At 38.1% G+C, this 25,653-nt stretch overlaps 4 protein-coding genes across 12 annotated transcripts in view; 3 read left to right on the top strand and 1 right to left on the bottom strand.

The window, feature by feature from the left end:
• The window catches only part of LOC144656167 (uncharacterized), a 31,060-nt gene extending 29,636 nt beyond the window's left edge, over positions 1-1,424 (top strand). For all 3 annotated transcript variants that reach the window (XM_078516408.1, XM_078516406.1, XM_078516407.1), the window contains one exon: positions 480-1,424. In XM_078516408.1, coding sequence (XP_078372534.1) covers positions 480-1,006 — 527 coding nt within the window. In that variant the 3' untranslated portion in view covers positions 1,007-1,424. The remainder of the gene's footprint in view (positions 1-479) is intronic.
• A 1,800-nt stretch (positions 1,425-3,224) lies between these two features.
• Positions 3,225-21,780, top strand: LOC144656171 (uncharacterized). The gene is made up of 11 exons (XM_078516411.1): positions 3,225-3,320; positions 4,874-5,017; positions 5,707-5,756; positions 6,309-6,401; positions 6,863-6,942; positions 12,777-12,886; positions 17,125-17,649; positions 18,552-18,845; positions 19,442-19,556; positions 20,329-20,534; positions 21,038-21,780. The coding sequence occupies exons 2-11, from the start codon at positions 4,921-4,923 to the stop codon at positions 21,559-21,561; spliced, it is 2,094 nt and encodes a 697-aa protein (XP_078372537.1). The 5' UTR covers positions 3,225-3,320; positions 4,874-4,920; the 3' UTR covers positions 21,562-21,780.
• Positions 21,781-21,997: 217 nt separating this feature from the next.
• Positions 21,998-25,653, bottom strand: part of LOC144656164 (mycocerosic acid synthase-like) — a 32,663-nt gene continuing 29,007 nt past the window's right edge. For all 7 annotated transcript variants that reach the window (XM_078516402.1, XM_078516399.1, XM_078516398.1 and 4 more), the window contains exons 12-13: positions 23,888-24,016; positions 21,998-23,156 (exon numbers count right to left, since the gene is read on the bottom strand). In XM_078516402.1, coding sequence (XP_078372528.1) covers positions 22,936-23,156; positions 23,888-24,016 — 350 coding nt within the window. In that variant the 3' untranslated portion in view covers positions 21,998-22,935. The remainder of the gene's footprint in view (positions 23,157-23,887; positions 24,017-25,653) is intronic.
• LOC144656176 (uncharacterized) lies at positions 24,483-25,355 on the top strand. Its single transcript, XM_078516416.1, has one exon. The coding sequence runs from the start codon at positions 24,541-24,543 to the stop codon at positions 25,336-25,338; it is 798 nt and encodes a 265-aa protein (XP_078372542.1). The 5' UTR covers positions 24,483-24,540; the 3' UTR covers positions 25,339-25,355.

The following is a 25,653-nucleotide window of genomic DNA, read 5'->3' as shown; positions in this document are numbered from 1 at the left end:
AGTGTATTTTAATTGTGATGTAGCGAAGCACGCGACATGGCGGTGAATCGAGGTCGGGTGCAGAAAGTACCCGCGCTGCTTTCAAACTTTCGTTACTTAAAACTACATTCAAGCAATAATCAAGAACACATAGTCACGGTGACTTTTTCCTTACATTTATCGGGGAACATTTCGATGTGTCAATCTTTTGTGCACGTGACGTCAAGTTTTCATTGCATTGTTTTCTTTTCTACTCAAACTTGGCGCTGTTTCAGTACGTTACCGGTATCACAACGTAGATACAGAGTCGGGTGGCACTTTCTGCACCCCAAATCCCAACCCATGCCTACGAACTCCAAAAAAAAACCAGCCGAAAAAGAGGGTTCAAAGGTTAAATTTATATTAGGTATAATTTATAAGTTTAGTATTTATATTAGTTTTTTTTATTAGTTAAATTTAAAATAGACAAGTCTGAACATGTGTTTTTGAATGAATTGCAGGTCAGCTGTCTTCCTGTGCAATTGACATGGAAGCTGCCAACAAGCTGTCCCAAATACGTTCCATGCGATCCAAGGTCTCCAACGTAATCGAATGTGTAACAGAACTTAAAGACGAAAAACTACGCCTCACAGAGCAACTCAACATGCACAAGATGGAGCAAGCTGAGACGTCCACCCAACTGCACACGGCATTGTTCGAAATTCGTGAAAGCTTTAAGGAACAGTTGCAGCGAGATTGTCAGAAACAGCAAGAAGATTTCGAGAAAAAGCTGAAGGAAGCTGAAGAATCGAAATCAAAAAGTGCTGAAAAGGTTCATAATTTGGAAAAGGAGCTGGAAGAATCCAGAAGTGCTGTGCTGTGCCAGATTTGTTTTGTACGACGGCGTGACTGCATCATTTTGCCATGTTCTCACATGTTGTACTGTAGAACATGTCTAGCTGAGCACAAAAGGAAGGGCTCCTCCACCTGCCCAACCTGCCGCGGACCTCTCAACAGTGAAATTTTGTGTAATCTCGACCATTCATGATGAGAATAGTACTAAACTGTAACAATGTTATTTTATCGTGACATAAACGCTTACGGTTTCTTTTTTTTAACTAAGGATTTGATCCTACTGGGTGGATACTGCTTTAGTTGATTGTATAGTTGAAGAAAAGTAGTGTTTTATCAGTACTTTTTAAAATACGTGACAAAATACGTTCTGCGAGTTTTTTAAACTCGTTTAGTTTTATACTTGTTTAATTAGAAATTCGTGTTTTAGACGAGAAAATCGAGCTGAAGTCCAGCGTATAAAGACAACTAATTTTATTAATAATAAAGCAGCAAGTTGTACTACTTCAATTCATTATTCTGCCAAAGGCAAAATACCGTCACGTATAGAAAAAGTGAAATGTGCACTAGTAAGGGTGGAATAAAGTCCACAATAAAAAACAATTTCTAATTTCTCCTTACCTAGTGTTACCTGTGTAAAATAAAATAATTAAAAACTCCCAGCATGATACACCGATAAAAATCGATTATTAGAATCTGCTTGCACTATTACAAAAGGCTAGCACAGGAAAAATTCTTTAAATATCAGAATTTTGTGGTACGCCGTGAAAGTAGAAAACGCGGGCAGCACGCTTTGAATATTAGTGAAATATAACAACGCGAAAAGCATTTTAAACATTTCCTTTTTATTTTAAACCTGTGAAGGAGCAAGTTATTTTTAATCAAACAAGTTTAAGAAGAATTTTCAAAAACATAAAACGTTGCAAAAAGAAAATATGAGCAAATGTCTATTATTTTCCACAAACTAATTTATATTCACACCACGATACAACATTTTACCTTGATAATGATGTTAATTACATCGAAACGTCGGACAACTTTAGTTTTAGTAGAATTTCCCAAAATATTATTAAGCGAATGCAAATGCATCACATGCAATAAAAACTTGTAAATTTCTTTTCCACTGATATGAAAAACTTGAATGACTACCTCGGCACCACCATTCGGTCTAATCACGTAGGCTTATCGCTTCTATCCGACAACATTTTAAAAAATCCGTATTCATGGTTTCAAAGGTGAAATTACTTTGAACCAGGGCGCCCCGCTTGAAACAAGCAACGGTGAACCACTACCCAAAATAGCTTTCGGTATTGCCACGTACGCTTTTACGCTTCTTTGGGACACACTTTCTCAAAACAACTATAAACAAAATTAAACTCAACAATGTGCTCAGTTGTGCTTTATGTCCACTTAAACAACTCAGTCTCACCGAACTCGGAGAATACAACGACTCTTAGGAATGGGAACTGCAGTTTTAGATTTTATAACCCTGTTTAAGAGGACAGTCCAGGTGTTGCAATGATATGTTATTTTGAAAACTAAAGTTAAAAAACAACAACAAATAATAACCATGTCGTTTCCCCCCCCGGGGGGGGGGTACTCAAAAAAGTTTTAAACGGGGAGGCTCCGCCCCGAGGTCCTAACCCTTACCCTTTTATATACCATTTTGACAGAAAAGGCACTCCTTTCTTATACCTTTCCTTGGAATAACGTACCCCTTTCATATACCTACACGACATGACATGTACTTAAAACAGGAAGTTTTCTTGTCATTTTTATGTAGAGCTTGAGAAATTAAGACGATACAGCCATAGGTTGCGTCTGTTCCGAAATATTTAATTTAAAGGCCTTTTTAAATATCATAATGGGAGATTTCCCCACCCTTTCATATACCTAAACTTGTGAAATCCCTACCCTTTTATATTATATACCTGGAGCCTGAAAAAGGTACCCCTTTCGGGCGGAGCCTCCCCGTATAGGCCATTATCAGGACTGCCATTATAGGGAGTGCCCCTCCCCCCCGGTCGTTTCGTTTTATGTTAATAGCGGGTGTTAAAAAATTAAACACATACTGAGCGCCATTGAACTGGTGACACTGACAAAACATAAAACACAAAGCTAAGTAATTTTTACTTCTGACAATAGCTGCACACATGGTTTAACAGTTCCAACGAAATATTTAAACCAGAAGTCCGGCTGTTCAGCGCACTGAGCACAGTCCCTACCAATTAACCGAGCCTGTTCTTACCCTGGGTGCCAGAGGTTTTTCTTGCGCGGTTATCGGTGTCGGTCATTCATTCGGTGTCGGTCATGCTCGCAGCTTCGCCACTCGTGGCGACGGCCTTCGGCCGCCGAAGAGTAGCCCACCGGACGAAGGCGGACTTAATCCCATAGGCCCTTTCGGGCGTACTAGTGTACTTTTCAGTATCCATTTTCAGTTGGGAGCTGAATTTGTGATGGATTTCATACTCCAGAGCAGTTGCTTTACCAGTCGCAAAAGAGTTTTAGAGGTGCGTATGTTGTATATTTTTTGTTAGGAAACGAACAGAAGGCGCACCTGTTGATTACTTAGTCTTACCCTTTTATTTTAGTGCGAGAAAATTTTCAAAATTAGTCGCGAGTTTGAATTTTTGCCAGACTGAGTCTCGTTTGAATATAATGTTGTGGACTGGCTTTTAAACTCTTACTTAGTTATTCTTGCAATAGTTTCTCACCTACTTTTGTGCTTCATATCGCAATGAACTCAGGTGCAGATATCGCCGAACTAGTAGTAGGTGGGCTTGCTTCAACCTTATTTTAAATACTCCGCTAGGAGCGCTAAAACAAAAACAACAAAACAAACCAAAAACAGTCTCGTGTTTGACCGTCTCATCAGATGTATGTCTATGTTGAGGTTTAAACTTTTCCTTGGTTGAAAACTTATCAAACCAGTTCAATTTTTATTTTCCTTTGTTTCAGATTACAACAATCAATATAAGACAACGAAAACTAAAATTCAAATTGGTTTGAAAAGATTTTAAACCACATCATTTAAAGTACATGACTGTATACTATAGCTAGCCTGGTACAATTCCAGATCACTAACACATTGTCTTAGCTGGAACCCTGTACATACCATATTGGTTTAGGCTTTTGTACATAACACAGCATGGAAGGTTTTCTTTTGTTTGAACTTTCCAACCCACTGGAAATAACATTTTACCAGGAACTCGTTGAAACGTGTAACGCGCATTTACAGCGTTTGAATATTCAGTTTTGCCAAGCACCATATTTGGAAACACAAGGAGTTTGTATGCGAATGCTTTGCACACGTAACGACACAATCGGCAACATTTTTGGTTTTGCGGCGAGTTACTTAAATTCCGACATAAACGCTGTTAATTTCTTACAGAAACTAAAGAAATCCATGAAGCGTATCCAAGTGATGTATAAAACAGGAGAATTTAACCAAATTTAACTTTATTCAACCAAGTTGTTCAAAAACAAGATTACGCTATCGAGTGCAAACTAACGCGCGCTGTGAATTTAATCCAAATATTGCAATTTTGATTGATTAGTTTTTCCTCCGGTTTTCCCAAACATGATACTTAATGGAAATGAATGTGCAAACGCTTTGTACAATGCGAATCATAGGGAGTTACACGTTTCAACCTCTATGGGTTCTGATTTTACCCACATACTTTCCTTCAAAAGCTAGCATCCTTTGAAACCCCTCCTCCCCACCTCTCCTCTCCCTTCTTCATCAAAATCTTAAATGAAACTCTGAGGGGGGAGGGGGTGTGGCACTGTGTGGATATTTTCTGGAACCATTCGCTATTGCAAAAACAGTTGTTTGTTTTAAGGTGGCTGAACACAGTTTTTTTAATCTTTGCACTTACAATCCTGGCTGGGTGGTAAAAACTGCCATCAGCCAGCTGTGTAAACATGTGGCATTTGTATTGCAAAGTTTTGCATGCATGGTGTCTGAAGCAGTTTTGTACGTGTTTCACCTGGCAGTGACAACTAATTTTGTATGTTCTTCCTACTTATCTTTACCAGTTACTTTTTCCTTTTAACTTTGCAGTTTAGGATTTGGCCAGTCCGCTAACCTTCCAAGGGTGAATTTCTGCAATGTCAGCAAAAGTGGCAGTTTGTTTAAATGTTGTGTTTGAAGATGATGATAACCAGGAAAGCCTTTTGTATACAGGAGACACAATCCAGGCTCCATGTGAGTTTGAATAATATATTAATTAAATTAATTAAACTGTTTACACAATGTATTCAAGATTCCATAAAGTGGCTCAATTGCTTTAATAAACAACTCAATTGAAAGGGCAAAATTGTTGTCCTTGCGAGGACTTTTAGCCCAGAGGCCAAATCCCGAGAAGTCATCCTTTGAGACCCTGCATAATAGTATTTACAGTTATTATATTATAGTTCAAAAAAGATTTTGGGTTAGGGAAACAAGATCATACTTACAAAAACAAAGCCAAATAGTTGCAGCATATACCCCAAGACAGTTCATGAAACCATAAAAAATAACTGCTTAGAAAAGTAAATGGTCGATCTGGTTGTTACATTAATCACTCTTGCCAAGGTTCTTTACAGCAGGGTGGCCATAGTGTGAACTTTTCTAGTATTGTCATGAGTTTGGAAGCACATATTGTAGTTAGTGGGAAAGCTCAGAGAGTTTGCTAACTCAACATATGTTTATTTCAAGATGGCAATTCTTGAAGCATGTGTACCCAGCATGCAAAATATGATTCAGAAATACATTCATATTAAGATGATTGGCAAGTTTAATCATACACACATTTTTCAAGATGCTATGACTGTGAGTTACAATATATGCTAGGATTGGAGGAAACCTTGGAAGATGATGTTCGTTTAAATAATTTATTTTCCTTTTACTTTCAGTAATTCAACCTTTACAATGGACACTCTGTGGAACTCCTATACAATTTACTGTAAGCTGTTTGTTTGTTTATTCTTAAGATCATTTTACCATGCCATCATGTTCATCATTATTTTGTTTTCTTCATAATGATTGCCATTTTACATGTACCTCTGCAAGTTTGGTAATGCTGTTTGAAAGTATTTGCAAGTATTTTATTTTCTGAAAACATTTCCTTTGTTCAAAGACAGCATGTAGGACATGAGATCATGTTGCTTAATTTGTCGCTTCTTTCAACCCACCTGTTGCCTATTTGGTGAGGGTACCGTTGTCGCTGTCGCAAATATACACCCTTTCAGTACAAGTTTCTGTTGGCTGCCGGTGCCCTGAAAGAAGATTGTTGCTACATTTTTAGCTATTTTGGAGCAATGTCACCTGTCGCCAAAACGCCTTAGAAGGCCTCTCTGTTATCTAAAATGCACTAATTATTTTTGAATGTGATTGTTCTTTCTCTAGTTTGATGACAAATGAAAAGTATTACTATATATAAAATAAAATAAGATGTACTTCAGAGAGTTAATTAAATGGTAATCTAGTGTTATCTGTAAATTGTTATGACTTGCAGGCTACAGTAGGGGTATTTCCTGACCACCTGGGAATTAAAGAAAGGTTTCAAACCATAACTGTGATGAAAGTCTATTCTGGAAAGAGTACTGATGTAAGTACATGTATAAAACGTAATTTAATAGCAATTTGTTTTGTAGTGATTTTAGATACCCACATTTGTGCTAAATATTTTTTAGCCTTATTACCTTGAAATGGATATATGAAATTCATATATTTGTACTGCAGATATACATTTTAAGTAAATGAAAGATCATTGCAGTAATGTACTCAACTTAAGCAGTTGAGAAAAGCAAGCCTGAAAAAAATTCAGAAATTGAACCCATGACCTCTGTAATACTAGTGCAGCGCTCTAACCAACTGAGCTATCAAGCCAACTTGGACCTGTTCGCTTGTGAGTTCGTAACCTTCTCCATCCTTAGGTATTATGTCATCATTTGTCTTATCTAAACTGTTTATTTGACTTTGAAAACATAAGTGCCCATTCTCTTCATTGCTGACACTGTAATGTACATACATGTACATTTTTATCTTCCAATTTTTTGTCGCATATAGGAGTTACGTTTAGAAGACTACCAGTATCAGAAAAAACCTGCCAGTGGAGGATTAAATTTTTTACCACTACATGTAGGAAGGTATTGTCCTATTGTAAATTTGCTTTTAATTACTGGGGCATAAATTAACGTAATGATTTTTTTTTTTTTTTTTTTTTTTTTTTTCGAATCAACAAGTTTTTGGAAGTTGATTGTATAATGAAATTAAACGCTAAAAAATTGGAACGACGTTTCGACCGTTCGACGGTCATTTTCAAGTTAGGTGTTAGAATAAAATTACATGTGTAATTGAACCCATGACCTCTGTAATACTAGATAAACACACTTTATTGATACACTTAAAAACACGTACATTACTTACAATTAAATACACTATTGGAGATTATACAATGTTATACAATGTTACTTTTCTTTTACATGATAAAAAAAAAAAAAAAACACGACAAAAGTACAAAAAGAGTCCATGCATTAACTTATAGTATTACGGTTTTTTTTTTTTATTAAAAATACACTTCGTTATTGAGAGCAATTTTTTTTTTTAAATAAATTCGCTACAGTGACCTTGTATTATTATTATTATTATTATTTAAAACAGCTTTACGTTTGAGCACATCTTTCTAGTTTCCATTGTACCATTAGTTTATTGGCGAGTTCATCTAGAGACATTTCTTTCTGAAGATATTTTGAAGAATAGATATAGTATTTGACCAAGATGATGAGCAAATCTAGCCTGCGTTTTATGGGTTCCGAAAGCACATTAGTCGCGTGACCTGTGTCATGAAAAGCAATTTGCTCTTTTGAGAGTGTTACCTCAGTACCTTGACGATGATTGAACCATGATATAATTTGTAAATAAAGTTTTACAGATTCCTTGCAGTCGATAAACGTATGTTCTATTGAATCCGCATTAAAACAATATATACATTTATCGTCTTCGGCTAGGTGATATAGTTTGAGTTCTTTCTTCGTTACAATTGTTCTATGCAGAAAACGAAAACAAAATTGACGAAGTTTATTGTCCTTTGTGAAGCGATATATATCTTGAAAACTTCTAGTCCATTCACCAAGTTTTTCAGGGAATTTACTCTGCCACTTTTTTACACCACTCGGGACAATAGGATCATGGTTGTTGAACAATTGGTAATAATTTTTGCAACGTGCTTCAACCAGATTAATTGAAGTTTTGTTTGAAAGAATGGATGCGGAGGTCGAGGAAAGATCAGCTGCAGGTATAGAAGTTTGAGCTGCTCTCCTTTTCAACTCCGATGGAATGGCTGAAATTAGCTGAAAGTAGTGCAAATAATTTGTGGTGATGTTAAATTTGTTGCTAAACTCTTCGTACGATAAAAATTTGCCCTCAGAGTTTAACACATCCTTTACTGACACGATTCCGCGTTCAAACCATGATTTCCAAAACAGGGTTGCATTGTCTATAGTTATCAAATTGTTATTCCAAAGAATGAGTTCGCCATTTGGAAAGATGTTTGTTGTATTTTTGAGATCCTGAAAATACTGAAGAAGTTCTCGATAAAAGAGGGGTAGACCTGTTTTCAAGGATTTTACATCATAATTGCATTTAAGGAAAAATAATAAACCACCATAATTTCGAAGGTAGTAATTGGGGATTACCTTCCATTTATCGTCAGACTCGCCTAGTAATCTACCAATCCAAGCCAAGCGTAAAGATTTAACGACCGTGCAAAAATTAACAAAATTGATTCCTCCTTTTGCTATTGGTTGATACATAACCAATCTTTTTATTTTGTCTTTCCTGTTTTTCCATAGAAATGCGAACAGATTCTCTTGTACAGTCTTGATAACCGATTCTGGAACGGTCAGCATCGATGCTGCGTACACTAGCTGTGATATACCTAAAGCTTTCGCCAATAAAGACTTACCATATATCGTGAGGTCTCTTGAAAGCCATAAATTTAATTTTGTTTTCATTTTGTTGATCTTGACATAAAAGTTTTCCTCAGTACATTTGTTTTTGTTGTAGGATAGATGGATTCCAAGAACTTTAATAGGTTCTTTAGTTGTTTTAAAGTCAAGTACTTTCAAATTGCTGTCTTTCATAGAACCGATCCACATAGCTTTAGTTTTCTTCTTATTTAATTTTAATCCAGAGATGATTCCAAAACAATCCAAGATCTGTAAATAGGGTTTGAGAGATTCAACACTTTTCGTTATTATAGTAGTGTCGTCAGCAAACTGTGATATTTTGACCTCCTGGTCATCTGGGAGGGACAGGCCCCTGCAGTTTGGTTCTTGGCGTATCTTTGCTGCTAGCAGTTCCGCAGCAAGGATGAATAAAAGAGGACTTAGCGGACAACCTTGACGAACTCCTCTAGATATATTAAAATAATTGGTCAAAAATCCACCATTTATTACTGCGCTTTGCACACCGTTATAAAAAATTGAAATCCACCTTTTAACATTTGGGCCAAAATTGAAAACGTTCAGGGCTTTAACAATAAAATCCCATTCAAGGCTATCAAAGGCCTTCTCAAAATCTATAAAAAGAAGGAGTCCCGAGGTCTTGTTAGCATTTAGATATTCCATTACATCACTTAAAAGTCTTATGTTCTGGCCTATGTACCTTCCCTTAACAAATCCGGTTTGATCTGAATTAATTAATTTTGGTAGGAATTGTTCTATTCTTTTTGCCAAAGCTTTAGTCAGAATTTTATAATCGATATTAAGTAAAGATATTGGACGCCAGTTGGAAAGTTCAGACAGATCCCCATCAGCTTTTGGTATTAACGTTATTATTCCCCTCCTTTGAGAAATAGATAGGGACCCGCTTTGAAAAGCTGCATTATAAGAATTCAACAGATCTCTCCAAATGAGATCATAGAAAGACTCATAAAATTCCTTAGTGAATCCATCCTCACCAGGGGTTTTGTTGTCCGAGAAAGAGCCCAGCGCCTCTTTTAATTCCTCAAATGTAAAATCATATTCTAGTGAATCTCGTTCCTCGGCATTCAGTTGAGGGATTTCAATACCTTCAACAAAAGACTCAAAACTCTTATTTTCACCTAGAGGTTCACTATTAAGATTGTTTTTGGATGTGTACATATTACTATAAAATTTTTCCAGTTTTTTCTCAATCTGTTTTGGTTGTGTTGTTCTATCCCCATTCTCTAATTTCACCTCGCGTATAAGCTTTTTTTCATAATTCGTCTTTTCCAAGTTAAAAAAGTATTTTGTGGGTTTTTCTCCCTGTTCCAACCATTTCACTTTAGATCTAAAGATAGCCTCTTTCCCTTTGTGTTCATATATCTTTTTCAATTCTTCTTTAGCGGCCTCATACTCCACAAAAATGTTTCGATCTAAAGTTTCAAAATCCGTATTACAAATTTTATAGTCAAGGTCTTGTATTTCTTTTTGAAGTGTTGATTCCCTTTTTCTAAGTTCCAATCTTTTTTCTTTGGAATATTTAATTGTTTTCATTCGTAATTCCATTTTAATTAATTCCCACAATAGTTGTTTATCTTTAACATCGGTGTATTTCTCGTGTATCTGGGGATAAAAAAAAGCAATACGTTCTTTAAAATCATCATCTTCTAGCAGAGAATTGTTGAATTTCCACGTACCCGGACCTCTGTTGAGCTCGTTTCTAATGTTAATCTTTAAAAAGGTAGCCTTGTGATCTGGTGCAACTGACATTCGAATCTCAGCTGTTTGGACTTCAATAGAGATCGGACGGGAGACAAGGATGAAATCTATTCTCGATTTCAATTTATTAGTTTTGGATTCGTAGGTAAAGGATCTTGTGTATGGGTGCAATTTTCGATAGATATCGATGAGATTCAATTCGTTCATAAGGTTGCTTACAGCGTCTCTGTAGTTTGTGGATTTCCAAACTACACCACCACTTTTATCTGCTTTAGAAAGTGTACAATTCCAATCACCCGCGATAATTAACCTGGAGGTATCCGTTTTTCTCACGAGAAGTTCACTTAAATTCTTTATAAATTCGTTTTGTTCTCGATAATCAGTTGGTGCATAAATATTTACAATGAAAAATGTTTCTTCGAAAATTTTAAGTTTTGAAATCAGAATTCTGCCTTGTTGATCCGATTGAACGACGTCGAAGTTAGAGGATGAATTTGGATTCAATAGAATACATACGCCCTTGGGATGTGCAGTTCCGTGGCAAAAGAAAATTTTTCCGCCCCATTCCGCCTGCCATATTTTCTCATCATCCGGTTGCGAATATGTTTCCTGTAGGCAAAAAATAGTAGCTTTTTGCTGTTTTAAATAACAAAATATTGCTCTCCTTTTGTTTGGATTTCTTATACCTCGCACATTTAGCGAGATAATTTTTAATTTACTTGCCATTGCTGTGTGAAAAAGTTGATTGTATAAACTGTATTGATAAAGAAATGCATGACCCCAAAGCTGTAAAACAATGCATAAAAAGAGACGAAAAAACAAAAACAAAAAGCTAACACCTTATCTAATAATTATTCTGAGAAAAAAAAAAAGAAATAAAGCAATTAACTAACAATTAGACTAGCGATGACACTGCAGTACACTGATTCTAAACACTGCACAATTAAGGGAAAAAATGCAAAACAGATAAAAGTTAAAGATTAATTAGCAAAAACAGAACAATACCTAACTAGCTCAACAAAAAAGTTTTGGCACAGCTAAATAACACCAACAACAAAAGAAAAATTCGACTTCTCACTTCTGGGAATTAACAAAACTAACCGGCTATCTAAGCCCCGAAATCCCAAGTGCTTACAAGAGAGGTCAACAGTTTGATGTATTTAAGTATGCAAAACTGACAAGGCTGAAGATTGTTTACATCGTTTTAGAATTATAAAGCCTTTAGATCTTCATAAGAGTCAATCCTTTGAGCTTTGGAAGTGAATTCCGCTTTGAAAAAAATTTTCCCATCTATAGTCCAAGCCTTGCCGTTGTGGTATTTTTTTCTAACTTTTCTTACCTCTTTGAAAAGATCAGCTCTCCATGATGTTAAATTCTCATTAATGTAAATCTTGCCCGGTCCTAGGTCTTGCGAGGTCACATTTCTAAGATACAATCTGGCTTTATATAACTTGTTCTTGGCGTTGTAACTTGCAAAACGGACAATAATTGGACGGGATTTGTTCTTAAATTTTGTGTTCATTCTATGAACGATGTCAATGTCGCCTCGCGTTAAGTTCACATTCAAAAGTTTTCCCAGTTCAATAACATTCTCCACATTATCTTCATCTTCCCTTTCGGAGATCCCATGTATCACTAGATTAAATTTTCGAGTGTACTGTTCTAAGTCGTCGTGTCTTGCTTCGATATCGTCCAATCTTTGCTCCATTTCTTTCGAATATTCCTTGGACTTCGACAGGTCATCTTCGAGTGATTTTACTTTGGATTTTAAGCCCTTGTTTTCTTTCACCAGAATATCTACTTGGGCCTTAGTGGAAGCTAAATTTTCTTGCAGCTCTTTATAATTTACCTTTAACGAGTCCACATCATTTACTAACTTCTCTGTGTTTGATTTGATTTCCGTGAGAACTTTCCACACATCGGCCAGTGATGGCGCCTCGTCGATACTGTCTTCGGACTCCATTTGCGGGCCAGGTACTTCGTCTTGGTTCATTGAAGAGCCTTCTAAACTTGAGGAACTACTTAACTTCTTTCGTTTTTTTCTTCTCTGTTTTGACATACTCAACTATCCTTTACATTTTCGAGCATTTTGCCTCTCGAGCGAGCGAGCTTAAAAACGTGCGTCCATCTTTGGCACCTGCTCGTCCCAGTCCATTAACGTAATGATATTTAGACTTCTAACCTCAGATATTCTCTGGCCTACATCATTCATCATTGTATTAATTATCTCAGTCTCCCCTCTCACTTATTTCTATTCTTCTTTTTTTTTTTTCTTTTGCTTTTTATTATTTGTGTAGTTTAGGATCCGGATTTGGCTTCCACACCGGGGCAGCTGGGAGAAGAGTACCAAACCAACAAGCAAAATGCGGGTTTAAATCATCAGTTGAAGTGATGTTTCCAAGCCCAAGTAAGAAATCTCTTAATAAGTTAAAAAAAAGTCTATAGACTGAAGTTGAATGTGTTTAGCATAGCTTTAAAATCTGTACTGTTTGCAAGTACTTCGTAACTAGTGCTACTGTTACTTGCATCTAAGCATGAACACGTGCTGCTGAAACATGATCTTATTGGATATTAAATGTGGCATGATCGGCCATCAAATGTTTGAAGTTTGACAGACGGTATTGGCAACTTTCGCACTGAACCTTCAACACATGTTGGTGACCCAGAGACCCTGATAATACAGATAATACATATTATTTACATTAGAATTACTTTGAAACATGTAACATAAGAAAACATTACCATTTTGTAGACATGGCACAGTCTAGAGATCTGGACACACTATACAACAAGTTGCAACGACAGGTCGCTACGACAAGTCGCTCCATGTGTACTGCTTCAAAACATGTCGCTGCAACAAGGCGTTTGTTCGGTGCACAAACAGTGAATTTGGAAGAGTGGGAATGCGAACTAGTTTTCCAATTCAATAAGTGAAAATAAATGACGCTCTCTCATTTGTTAATTTATATTTGTCGCAGCGACTTGTCCCAGACATGTACACACGCTGCGACAAGACTGCTATCGCTCAACCAGTTTGAATTTGTGCGACACATCGCAGTGACAAAATTCTGTCGCAGCGACTTCTTTGTCGTAAGAATGCACCATGTCACACAAGGCAACATGTCGCCGCAACCTGTTGCAGCGACGACAAGGGCCTTAGACAAGTGCTTCAATGAATGATTTGCCACTAATCGGATCCTGTGTTTTGCGTGGAGGATTCTGGGATCGCTAGGGGGCAAACGTTGCAAGTCGCTAGAAGAAAATGTATGGCGAAAAGTTGTTTTGACGCTCAAAAATACGATTTTGGAGAGAGATCAACGCTTTTTCGCGAGTATTTTATTAGGAATGGATTTGGGCATTGTTGATACTCGAAAGTGTAAGTTGTGATCAAGTTTACCGATAAACCTCCTTGCTTTCGTAAGGTTTATTTTGAAATTGACATCTCAAAATGGTCTCGAAATTTTACAAGTTAGGTATATATCGGGAGGAAATTACTTAATAAAGCCTTTTGGGTTGTATTCACGTGTGTACAGGATTATTTCTATGCTAAGTTATACAAATAATTTTAGTAATATGCCCGGTCGGTAGAGATCACTGTCATCATTGTGCAGTATGTGATAACTATCGAAGGTACCCAGAGAGGCAAAAGATTCTTCCTCGCGATGGAATATTAAGACTCTACCCGCCCAAGAATAAGAAAGATGATTTGTCATGAGCATGGCCGGCTCTAAAACAAGGTTATATCTCTCTTGAAGTAAAGCTAAGCAGCCTCTGGCTAAACAAAAATAAGCATGTCATCCGCGATACGAAGCAACACATCACGCAACACTGTACTAATCAACATCTTCACGGAAAATTTAAGATCTTGTCCTTCCAGAACGAAAGCACATCTTGCAAATATAAATGAGCCAAGATAAATCACAACAGTTCCAATAGTCAATACATAAAGTTCATATAACAATAAATACAGTGCAGAGGTGTAAAAATGTACTACCTGGGAACTACGCAGACCTTCGACCTCTACACATTTTCTGGCGGCAGTGTTAGGGCTCTACTCAACTTAAAACACTTCTTAATAATACAGCTGACAGGATATAGTTCCCGTTATAAACTAGTAATAAACAAAATAGATTTAATAAACGACCAAATCCAAAAGCGATTGGGAATTTATAAAAGTCACGATCGTAGGAGTCTGTGAATGTCTGTCACCTTTAATATTATGAAGCCATAATAATTATTTGTTTATAAAAGACGTGACTAATAAATTTACAGCTTGTGCAAACGTTAAATATTATTCAGCTACTGAAAGAGCTTTATTGAGCTATTTCCAATTTTATAATATTTCGAGACCCCAGTATAATACGCGATGTCTATTTCACAATACATGTAAACCTTCATAAAAGCGGTAGATTTTATCGGATATCTTATGGTTATTCGAACAAAACCTAACACTTTCAACGTACCAACATTGTTCAAATCCATTTCTGATAAAATACTGGTGAAAAAGCCTTGATCTCTCTCCAAAATCGTATTTTTGAGCGTCAAAACAACTTTTCGCCATACATTTTCTTCTAGCGACTTGCAATGTTTGCCCCCTAGCGATCCCAGAATCCTCCACGCAAAACACAGGATCCGATTGGTGGCAAATCATTCATTCATATTACATTCATCTGTTATGACAATTGTTGCCAAGTCTTAACCCATTTTATTTACTATACAATGTATTTTAGTGGTTAACTAAGCGGGTTAAGCTCAATGGTGTTGAAATGACACTTTAAGTACAAGTAAGTGCTTCAGACAACTGCTTTGTATAAAATTCATCTGTTATGACATTGCTACTGAGTTTTAACGATTCTAGTTTACTTTATTTTATGGTAAACTAAGATGGTTAAATCTCAGTGGCATTGAAATTATCACTTTTAAATATATGTAAGTGCTTCAGACAACTGCTTTGTATGAAATTCACAGTTATGACATTGCTACTGATTTTTAATGATTCTAGTTTACTTTATTTTATGGTAAACTAAAATGGTTAGATCTCAGTGGCATTGAAATAATCAATTTTAGTAAAAGGAAGTGCTTTAGAAAACTGCTTTGTATGTAATTCATTTGTTATGACATTGCTACTGGGAGTTTTAACCTAGTTAGTTGACTGTGTTTTAATGATAAACTAAGTTGGTTAAACCTTGAGTGCCATTGAAATTATCACTTTTAAATACAAGTAAGTACTTTAGACAACTGCTTTGTATGGCATTCATCTGTTATGACATTGCTACTGAGTTATAACTTAGTGGTGTACACTAGCAGAGGGTTTGACAGTAGTTAGTTTACTTGACTATGTTTTAATGGTAAACTAGTGGGTTAAACCTCAGTGGCATTGAAATTATTACTTTTAAATACAAGTAAGTGCTTTAGACAACAGCTTTGTATGGAATCCACAGTTATGCCATTGCTGCTGAGTTCTAGGCTGGTTACTTTACAGTTATTATCATTGTAAACTAAGCAGCTTAAACCTCAGTTGTAGTGATATTATTACAGTTTACTTAGGAAGTGCATCGGACACCTGCTTTATATTACATTCATCTGTTATGGCATTGTTATTACTTGGCTTCACACTAGAGCTCGTAAGTATAATCTAAGTGTAATTGGAACCTACTTGAGTGTGAAGGGGTAAAACGTACTTACTTGAACTTTACTTGGTGATCATGGAAACTTTTGTAGCTCAGAGGCCAGCCAAAGTACGCCGCAAATTGCAAGTATGATCTACACCACACTTAAGAACGCACTCCCTATAATTAACAATTATCCTGCAAAATCATGAATTGTTGTATTATTCAATTGTAATTATGTAACGTTTTACAAGACTTCAGGCAAATCTTCGCAACCTACGTATATCGCAGGATATCTGTTATGTACGGATGACAGATAACGCTAATATTTTGACCATGTATGGGCAGCGTGCACATTTGTGAATAATAATGGACTGTACTTTTTCAGGCAGGAAATTATAAAAGGGTGGGGGGGGGGGGAGTAGAAAAGGATAGGGAAAACTGCCTTCAAGGTTATTAAAAGCCCTTTTAAGATATGTTGAACAGATATCTTATGGCTTTTTGTCGTAGTACGATTTTATCTACTCTATGTGAAAGTACGTTTTTACGGTAAGGAGCTTTTATGTATAAGACATTGTAGAGTACAATATTTTCATGCAGCAGTTCTCTTGCGTGTGTACATGCTAAGTCTATCAATAAAGTTGATAGACTAAAGATAAAAATGTTATGCAGATGCTCTTTGGGTTCTTCACGTAATCTTTCCTTCCCCACGAGGAATGCGTGACAAGCCCGAAGAGCATCTGCTTGGGAAGCTACATTCTTACCATTAGCTGTTACATACGAAACATAACACAACATTCCTATCAGGTTGCACTTGTCGCCTGTTTCATTTTATGCAACTTAATCTGACCAATAGCATTGAAACAGCTTTACTTGCAAGTAAACTTTGCAAGTTTGTTTGACCAGTTACGTGTGACACAACTCTGTCCGCAAGTTGATATTCTAAAAATTGCAGTTAATGGGTCGCTGCTTGGCCCGACACAACACAAGAATGTAAGTATAATTATTTTCTTTAAGAGTATTGTGATTTTCCTAGTGTCCACAGATTCCAGTACAGACAGTTCTGAAGTGCTACCATCACACACCTTCTCACTCACTCCAACCATCGATTTCACAGCCTCACAATCCACTGCAGATCCTGTTGATGTATTTAGTCAGTCACAAGCCACAGTTGGCAAAGACAAACCAGCAGAAAGTCTGAGTGTTTTAGAGGGACGACAACTTATGGACTCTCTGCTCGAGAGTGTTGTCAAGTGTATGCAAATCCAGAACTCCCTCCATAGACTTGTGCTACTCAAGCTACAACAGCATGCTGCTGTGTCTGAAGGCCAAACTGATGCTGTTCCTGGGCATTCCAATGCAACAGATTTACCCAAGGCTCGCTCCGAGGAAAGCACAAGAGAGAACCCAAATTATGATCCAGGGGCTCTGCTGTGTGAACTCAAAGAACCCTTAGGGGCGTTGATGAGCTGTGCAGACATTCAACGAGCACTTTTTCAAAGGATGATCACAGTGAACTTGTTGACCTCTGAGGAACGTTCATCTGCATGTGAGGATCAAGGTGGGATAATATGTCAAAGCTGAAAAGGTCGCAACCTGAAATATAGAATAAAACATTTAATCACTTTATTTAAGTGTCAATGTATTTACATGTAGCACTGCTTTGCTTATTGGGGACACTGTAAATAGATAAACAAGTATTATAAATCGAACAAACCCCAAAGCGTGGAGGAGTTGAATCCAGAACAACCAAACACAAATCCATCTAGTGGCAGGGAGGAGGATTTGAACCCTCCGGATTATAACTCCAGCGCCCCAACCACTTGGCCACAATTTTGTTACATGATTGCCATGAATGTAATTCTCAGAATTTTGTGTTGGAGAACAGTTAAGTCGGGTTCACATTTGTGATATAAGCACAACATTGCAAGATGGGAGGTCATTCGGAACAGCCAACTCTTGTGCTTGTGCTTATCTCACGTCGGTCCTCACACTAGTTTTCTTGATTTTATGCTTGCGCTTATCACACTAGTGTAAACCAGGCTTTAGGCATTTTCAGAGCTACTATAAAAGGATTGAAGGGTCTACATGTGACAAAAATATGAAACTGTGGATAGTCAAAATGGTTGAATTGTTTCGCTAAAACGGACTATAATGAAGTCTCTCACTAATATGCTTGTAAGGTAAAGCCAAACAACGATCTAATCAAATCTAATCAACAGGTGAGTTCCAATGGAATCTTTTTTTTTTTTTCATTATTAAGATGTAAGCTTCAAGTGTGTTGAATATAAAAGAAACCTAATCATGATAGTTTACGAAGAAAGGAAAACACCAAAAGACAATTTGTTAAAGATTAATGGATATTACTAATTTCTAAGACTGAACGAGCATGGTATCCATATGCCAATTGTTTTTTGTTGATACTTAACAACACAGTGCCATTCATTGCTTGTTTCTACCCAGAATCCCCACAAGTCACTGAGCCACAGGTTAACATACTGGCAGTTCAGTCTGCAGTTGAAGAGATCGCTTTTAAAAGTCAAATGGTATGTAACTACGCGCGGAATCCTTTCACTAGCCAACAACTCAAGGCATCAACTACCAAAGATGTCGTACAACATATATCAGAAGATAAACGCCCATTGAGCATGCGAGCAGTCAACAGTGTGGCTCGTAGTCAACAAGAGCTTCCTCATGGTCGTGGCAGCCTTAAAACTGTGTCAGGCAAGCTTGTGTACAGTGGAGACTGGCGAAAAGGTAAGAGCTTGACTGGGTTATTATGATGTGTACAGGTCATGGAAAACCTGGAAAGTCATGGAATTTTAGAATTTTATTTTCCAGGCCTGGAAAGTCATGGAATTTAGGTGTGGGTGATGAAAAGTCACGAAAAATGGTATTGATTGAACAAAATAAATTAGGCAGGTAATTTTTGTGAGGAACAGGGTAATAACGAACCCGAAATCAAGATTTCAAATTTGGGTCGTGGAAAACTTTGAAAAGTCATGGAAAAGGTCATAGAAAGTTAGTTTGCTGGTGGCCATTTATACACCTGGGTAGAGAGAGGCACTATGAGAGATTGAGAGTGAAGTGCCATGTCCAAGAAGACAAAACAATTACCCTGGCCAAGGCTTGAACCTGCACCGCTTAATCCAAAGTCCAGCACGCTAATCATTAGGCCACCGCGCCTTCATGTAAGGACTAAATCCCCGATCGGGGTTTTTTCCCTTGCAAAAAAAGGGAGGGAGGGCATGATCTCAGGTTAGGACTAAATGTGCTCGCACAATTTTTCATTGGTCAATAAGAATCTGAAATTCATGGTTCCTTCTGCTTTACCTGATATTTTGTGTTTGCAGGCAAGCGACACGGGCAGGGTGAAGGCCTCATTGTCTCCTTTCACTCCTTTCCTTGTGATAAGCCAACCACTGCTGAACATGGATTCTACAATGGTGGATGGAAAAACAACATGAGGTGTGTCTCTAACTAAACCTTTTTTTGTTAATTTGATTCCTGCCAATGTTCTTCTCAATGGGTTTCTCTTTAGTTTTACATTATGTTTGCATCTGGGTGGTGTTAGGTTGTGATCCGTTGTGACCAATCGTTACAACTGACTGCAGCTGGGTTTGTTACATTTGCCATAGTAGAATACTCTACCAACTGTTCTTGGAAAGGGTTCTTTTGGGAAAAATCGTTTTCGGTTTGTTTGATTGTGGAATATTGTTATACCCGTTTCAGCTAAAAACTGTGGAGAATGTTCTCTAGTGGGAAATGGAAAACAAATCAAGTGTTTGAACTGAGTTTGATGCTGTTTCAGAAACTGAACAACCAAACTAATCAACAACGGGTTTCCAACCGGCCAACCAACATTCTCCTCCCCGTAGTCCTTTTCATTTCTCTTAGCCGGCGGGGCCTTGGCACAAGAAACGAAGGGTTCTTAAGACACAGGATTTCCAGTCCTAGAATCTAGGACTTCCGGTCTTCGTGTATGCAGTCATGATGTTTAAAAAAAAAAGTATGAGATAGTCATTGCATTTTTGACTTCCGCTCAAGAATTCTTTGTTTCAAACAGCCAGTTAAAAAAATTGAATTAATTAAAATGTCCCTATGTCTCCAAAACCCTTCGTTTCTCGTGCCAAGGCTTTGCCGGCTAAGAGAAGCGATAAAGGCTATGGGGACGAGAATGGCCAACAAATTGATCATTTCCACACGATCGTAGTATCACACGTTTTGTTCTGGTTGCTAGGCACGGTCGTGGAAAGATGACTTTTGTTTCTGGTGCTGTGTATGAAGGCCAGTGGCAGTATGATAAAATGACCGGTTATGGGACCTTGAAGTTTCCTGATGGCACCATTCAGGAAGGGACATTGAAGGAAGGGTCACTGGACGGACGTGTTCTCTTCACTTGGCCCCATGGTGTCACTGAGTACCGCGAGTATGAGCAAGGTCGAGGTTGGTTCCTTTACTTTCAGTCCATGCATCTAGAGCCTCTTAGTAGTCTTTTCGGAACGAGGTTTGTCGACGTTTGTTGATGTACATTTCGAAGTGGACTTGGGGCCCGTTTCTCGAAGGTCAGGTCCCGATAAGTTTACGTACCCAGAAAGCCATAGCAATATCTTAAACCTAATGATTACAGAGGTGACTTTTATTCACATATTTTTAATATGAACAGAGGTTCCCTTCATGCAAAGCTTCAGGCCTTTACACTTCTCTGTTTGTAAGATCCAGTTAACTAAAAATTGCTTTACGCGCCCGAAAAGTTTCCTAGACTTTCAACAAACGGGCCCCTGGATAGTCTGAGACCATCGCTATGACTTCACCACTATGGGTAACTCTAATTGCGATCAGACATTCTTTTGTCCTGAAGCGCTAGAACGAGAAGAATGCTTAATTGCACGTTAGGGCAACTTGACAAAGTGATACATTATGCTGTGCTTTCTTTAAATCAATTGTAGGTCAGCTGTCTTCTTGTAAAATTGACAAGGAAACTGCTGAAAAGGTGTCACAGATGAGTTCTATTCGGTCGCAGCTCTTGAACTTACAAGGATGCGCGGCTGAGCTGAAAGACGAAAACCGGAGCCTTAAAGACGAACTGAACATGCTGAAAACACATCAAGTTGAGATGACTGGCGCGCACCAAGCCAGTCTTTGCGAAATTCGCCAAATCTTTAACGTTCAGCGCGAGCAGGATTGCCAGAAACTGCGAGAGGAATTCGAAAATAAACTGAAAGAAGCAGAGACGTCTGACTCGAAAAGCGCTGAAAGAGTACGTGAATTAGAAAAGGAGCTGGAAGAATCCAGGGGAGCACAGCTGTGTCAGATTTGTTTCGAGCACCCACGTGACTGCATCATTATGCCCTGTACTCATTTGTTGTACTGTAGGAAATGTGTGACTGAGCATAAAAAGAAGGGTGATTCCCGCTGCCCTACTTGCCGCGGGCCTATATCCGGTGAAATTTTATGTAATGTCAATCACTGATCAAGGTAATTTTCCTCAGACTTTGCAAAGAAAAGCAATGTTTCAATAGCCTTAAATGAGTTTGCCGTTAGTAAAAGTTCTGTTTAGTCCCCCTTTGCCTTTGTTCGGCTGTTGTATTTTTCGGAAGCTGTTGCAAATTAATTCCATTCCTTGTCCTGTATTACAGTTTTGCGTTTGTTGTCAGTGACAAAAAAAAGTTGATTAAAATATGACAACTTTTTTGTGGCTTTTTCGTGTTTTTACCAAACAAAATCCGAAATGGGTTTAATTTTAATAAAACGGGTTCTACGTGTACTGGGGGACCGTTCGAGTCAACCCGACAAGATGCTGGGGTAACCAGGGGTTGAATTAGCATCCCATCCAGGGGGGGGGGGAGTAATGACTTTGCCGCCCGCCGGCCCCCCATCTACACCCAAAGTGACAACATTGTGAGACAACCGATAATACACTTTATTTGTATTAAAAACAAACTAGTTTCCTTAAAATTAATGCTTAGTAGTTATATAGCCAGTTTGGCAGCCGAAGGCTTATCTGACTTAAAACTCAATTTTTTATTTTACCAATGTAACTGTAAAAAGTATAAAGACACCCACCATCACCACCAAAAAAGCTTAAATGCCAAAACGAACTAAACTAACACAACAGCTACTTGTGCGACTGTAAGAACCCATTATTACTATTATTAGAAAATCAAAGTAAATTTAAAAGTTACTTGACAGCTACAAATAGAAATAGAAATTGGAATGAGTGGAGTACAATTCCGGGAATAATCGGACTGAGCGCTTGAATTACAAAACTAGTTAAAGCTGGGAGAATTCTCAAATCTGATTGGTTATCAGTAGGGCTATTGGACACGTCATGCTTGTGTACACGTCATATTCGTCATTATCTGCGTTGTAAGTGGACTGACACCTGCACTTGAATGTGTTCCTCTCGTTTTACATTTATCTATCGGTTTTTTTCTTTCATCAACGTTGGTTATTGTTATGGTTAACAGTATGACAACACTTCATGTCGCCCAATTCAGTCTGTATATCACACTCGTGATTAAAAAGACGGAATCCTGCTTCGCGGTCTTCCGATCACTCGTATAATTGCAGACCAATTAGACTCCACTCGGTCCCATTTCCATTATAAATTGGCGAACGGAAAACCAATCAGAAACTACTTCATATGTTGTACAAAAGCTTTTCCTGTGATAACCGTTGATAATCGTTTTGTATTATTGCTCCTCGCTCTACATTTTACAAAAATTGATTCTTTTAGCTGCAATCGAATAATTTGTAGCTTACGTTTTAAAAAATGAAAACTCAACGTTCTGCCTATTATCGGTACAGAAATATCTGAATTGTGTGTACGTCCGGCAGTACAATTCTAACTGGTCAACAATGTCACAGCAAATACAGCTTCTATCATGTTATAAAACGCCTTTAAATCGGAATAATCGGTGAATTCCAAGTTGTAGACACGTTGGCCTGTTATGACGGAAGCAACCTGCCCCAGGTTCCCACTTTGATATGCTCCAACTCTTCGCTTGCGCCAGGCATACTTTTGGGCACTGGAAACGAGTCTTCCTGGCTGCACCATGCGGAGGTCTGAAGATAAAAAAAATCATTGTAAGAGTTAGTTCTTCCTATAATAAGTTACTTGTGCGAAATAAAAATAAAGCTTAAGATAACCTATTTTAAAACGCGTGAATGAGAAAGTCTAGGAGCCCATTTCGTAATATACAGATTTAGCCAAGCCTAAAAGCAGAGCTCCCTACCCTCATGGAAAATGGTCATTGAAGTCAGTAAACGCAAGTACTCGAGAAAGATCCAGAGCCAATATAAATCGTCAACATCTAATCGTAGAAATTCCGCTGACAAAATCCTGCCTTTATCCTAAAGATAAAAAGTGGACGATCCAACGCAAAACTATTATTTGGTCAGTGGTCGACTTCAAAAAAGCACGTGATTTCGATATGGTCATGTGGTACTGGTCAGTGAATACCTTGTTTTTACAGCTGTCAATTGATCATTACATTGATGTCCAATATCAAAGATGTAAGCCAGGGGGATATGAAGAGATGGAATTCACCTCTCCCCGTCGGGTTGCCGTACGGGCGGTCGATCGTTATAACGTCATAACCAAAATTTCTCGGCTCGATGGGTTTACCCATTTCGCTTAGGTATAGATGCTCCTCTCTCGCGCGCGGCAGCTCCGCTTTCAACGTTTGCAAGAAAACAAATCCCGGAGTGGAGGGAACGAAAATCAAGTCGACTTAAATGAACAGTCACTGTAATCCGTTAATGGTAGGTGTACGATGATAAGGTATTTAACTTACCTTTTAAGTCAATTATCTGTTTGGTTTTCTCGTTCTCATTCGTTTCTCCTTCGTCGGCCGTTGACCTCAACACAAGTTTGTGAGTATCTTCATCGAAAAGAAGCTCTCCAAAGTGTGGCTTTTTGTTCCCTGGAACAAAAAAAATAAGCATCACCAGATAAATTGTTATATACAAATACTATTTAACCCAAGGTCAACAAGAACCACTCTACTACTTTCTTTCCCAGTGAACAATGGCTGCGAACGAGAATTAAAATTAACCCTCGCGTTTCTAAGTCTACTAGACTTGATACTGTAATCCATTCCCATCCTCGCCATAGTTAGTCATCCCCACTTTTTAATGGTTTTATGTCATTTGACGACTGTTCTATAAAAGCAAACCATTACTATTATAGATTTAGGATTCAAGTTCTTAAGTTTTTTGGGAGATTGGGCCGAGTGATGGCGGAGTAGGAGCGCGCTAAAAGCCGTCCGCCTTCCAAAAGCTTTTCATGGCCGAAAAATTGTCAAATTTTATCAGAAAACGCAGAAACAGATCGTCTACAAGTTCTGGAGACGATACGTCGCCTCTGCATGAAGCGAAAAAATCCAGAGATCTTGCAGAAGCAATAGACGAAAGCACAAGCAGCGAACACGAGGCAAACGACGAAATCATGGATGCTCTCAACAAAATTGAACTCATTGGAGAACAACTGAACTCCATAATCGCGAGACTGAGCAAACTTGATTCAATTGAAAGTTCCGTCAGAAATATAGAGACCAATTTGGCAAATCTCAAGGCAAGAACAGCCAAGCTCGAAGAATTTGAAGCAACGACCAAGAGCGATATAGCAGAATTAAAGAAGTCCTGTACTTTCAACGGCGATAAGTGCAAGGAACGTCAAGACGAGCTTAAGAAGAAGATAGAGGAGCAGAATGAAAAAATAACCTCTCTGATTGAGAGCGAAAGGAAGGTCACTGCCCAAATGAACGACATCGTCTCCAAGAACCTCTACCTTGAAGCCTATTCCAGGAGAGAAAACATCAAATATTTCAATATCCCAGAAGCACGTGAAGAAGATACCGAAGAAGTGCTCAGAAATTTTTTGGAACAAGATCTCGGCTACCGCAACGCCCGCAACGTTGAAATTCAACGTGTACACCGCCTAACAACCCGTCGGAATAGCGACACAGCTTCACGTCCAATCATTGCCAGATTTCTTCGATATAAAGATGTCGAGGAAATTTTTTCTTTAGGGCGACGACTAGAAGATACTGATTTCCAAATGTTCCGTGATCTTCCACTGGAAATCATTAAGCGCCGGAAAGATCAAATGGCAGATTTCAAAGAAGCACGACGACAGGGTAAGAGAGCATCTTTCAGCAAGAGCCAGCCCGACAAACTGTTTGTAAACGGCAAATTCTGGCCTCCCGGCAAACGTCTAGATGCAGCTGACGAAGCAGATGAGTAACTGTGTTTAATAATTATACCTCGTACCTTACTTTCTTTATATATATACTAGTTATGCAACGCTTTCGAGTGGTATCTATGGAATATCCCACGAGTCACTTGTATTTTCTCGGTTCACACGAGCCTTTAGGCGGTGTGTTACGAGAAACAGTGACAAGTGGGAATTCCTAGTCCCGTGTTGTTCCCTGTCGCTCACTAAATCATCGAGAATAAGATCGCAGCGCCGATGGGAAGGTTGGGTTGAATACCGTCGAATATCAACGGCTTTCCTGTATTCTGATTGGCTGTATTTTCTATGGCATGGTATAAAAATCTC

Source organism: Oculina patagonica, chromosome 6 (assembly GCF_052425735.1).
Source record: "Oculina patagonica isolate OP01 chromosome 6, crgOcupat, whole genome shotgun sequence".
Taxonomy (NCBI): Eukaryota; Metazoa; Cnidaria; class Anthozoa; order Scleractinia; family Oculinidae; genus Oculina; species Oculina patagonica.
This window is presented reverse-complemented; position numbering and strand designations above follow the sequence as displayed.

Excerpts from the sequence above, each read along its gene's own strand:
- LOC144656171 (XM_078516411.1), top strand. The coding sequence starts at position 4,921 with ATGTCAGCAAAAGTGGCAGTTTGTTTAAATGTTGTGTTTGAAGATGAT. Across the intron at positions 17,650-18,551 it reads ATCTGCATGTGAGGATCAAG|AATCCCCACAAGTCACTGAG; the intron begins GTGGGATAATAT and ends GTTTCTACCCAG. Across the intron at positions 18,846-19,441 it reads CAGTGGAGACTGGCGAAAAG|GCAAGCGACACGGGCAGGGT; the intron begins GTAAGAGCTTGA and ends TTGTGTTTGCAG.
- LOC144656176 (XM_078516416.1), top strand. The coding sequence starts at position 24,541 with ATGGATGCTCTCAACAAAATTGAACTCATTGGAGAACAACTGAACTCC.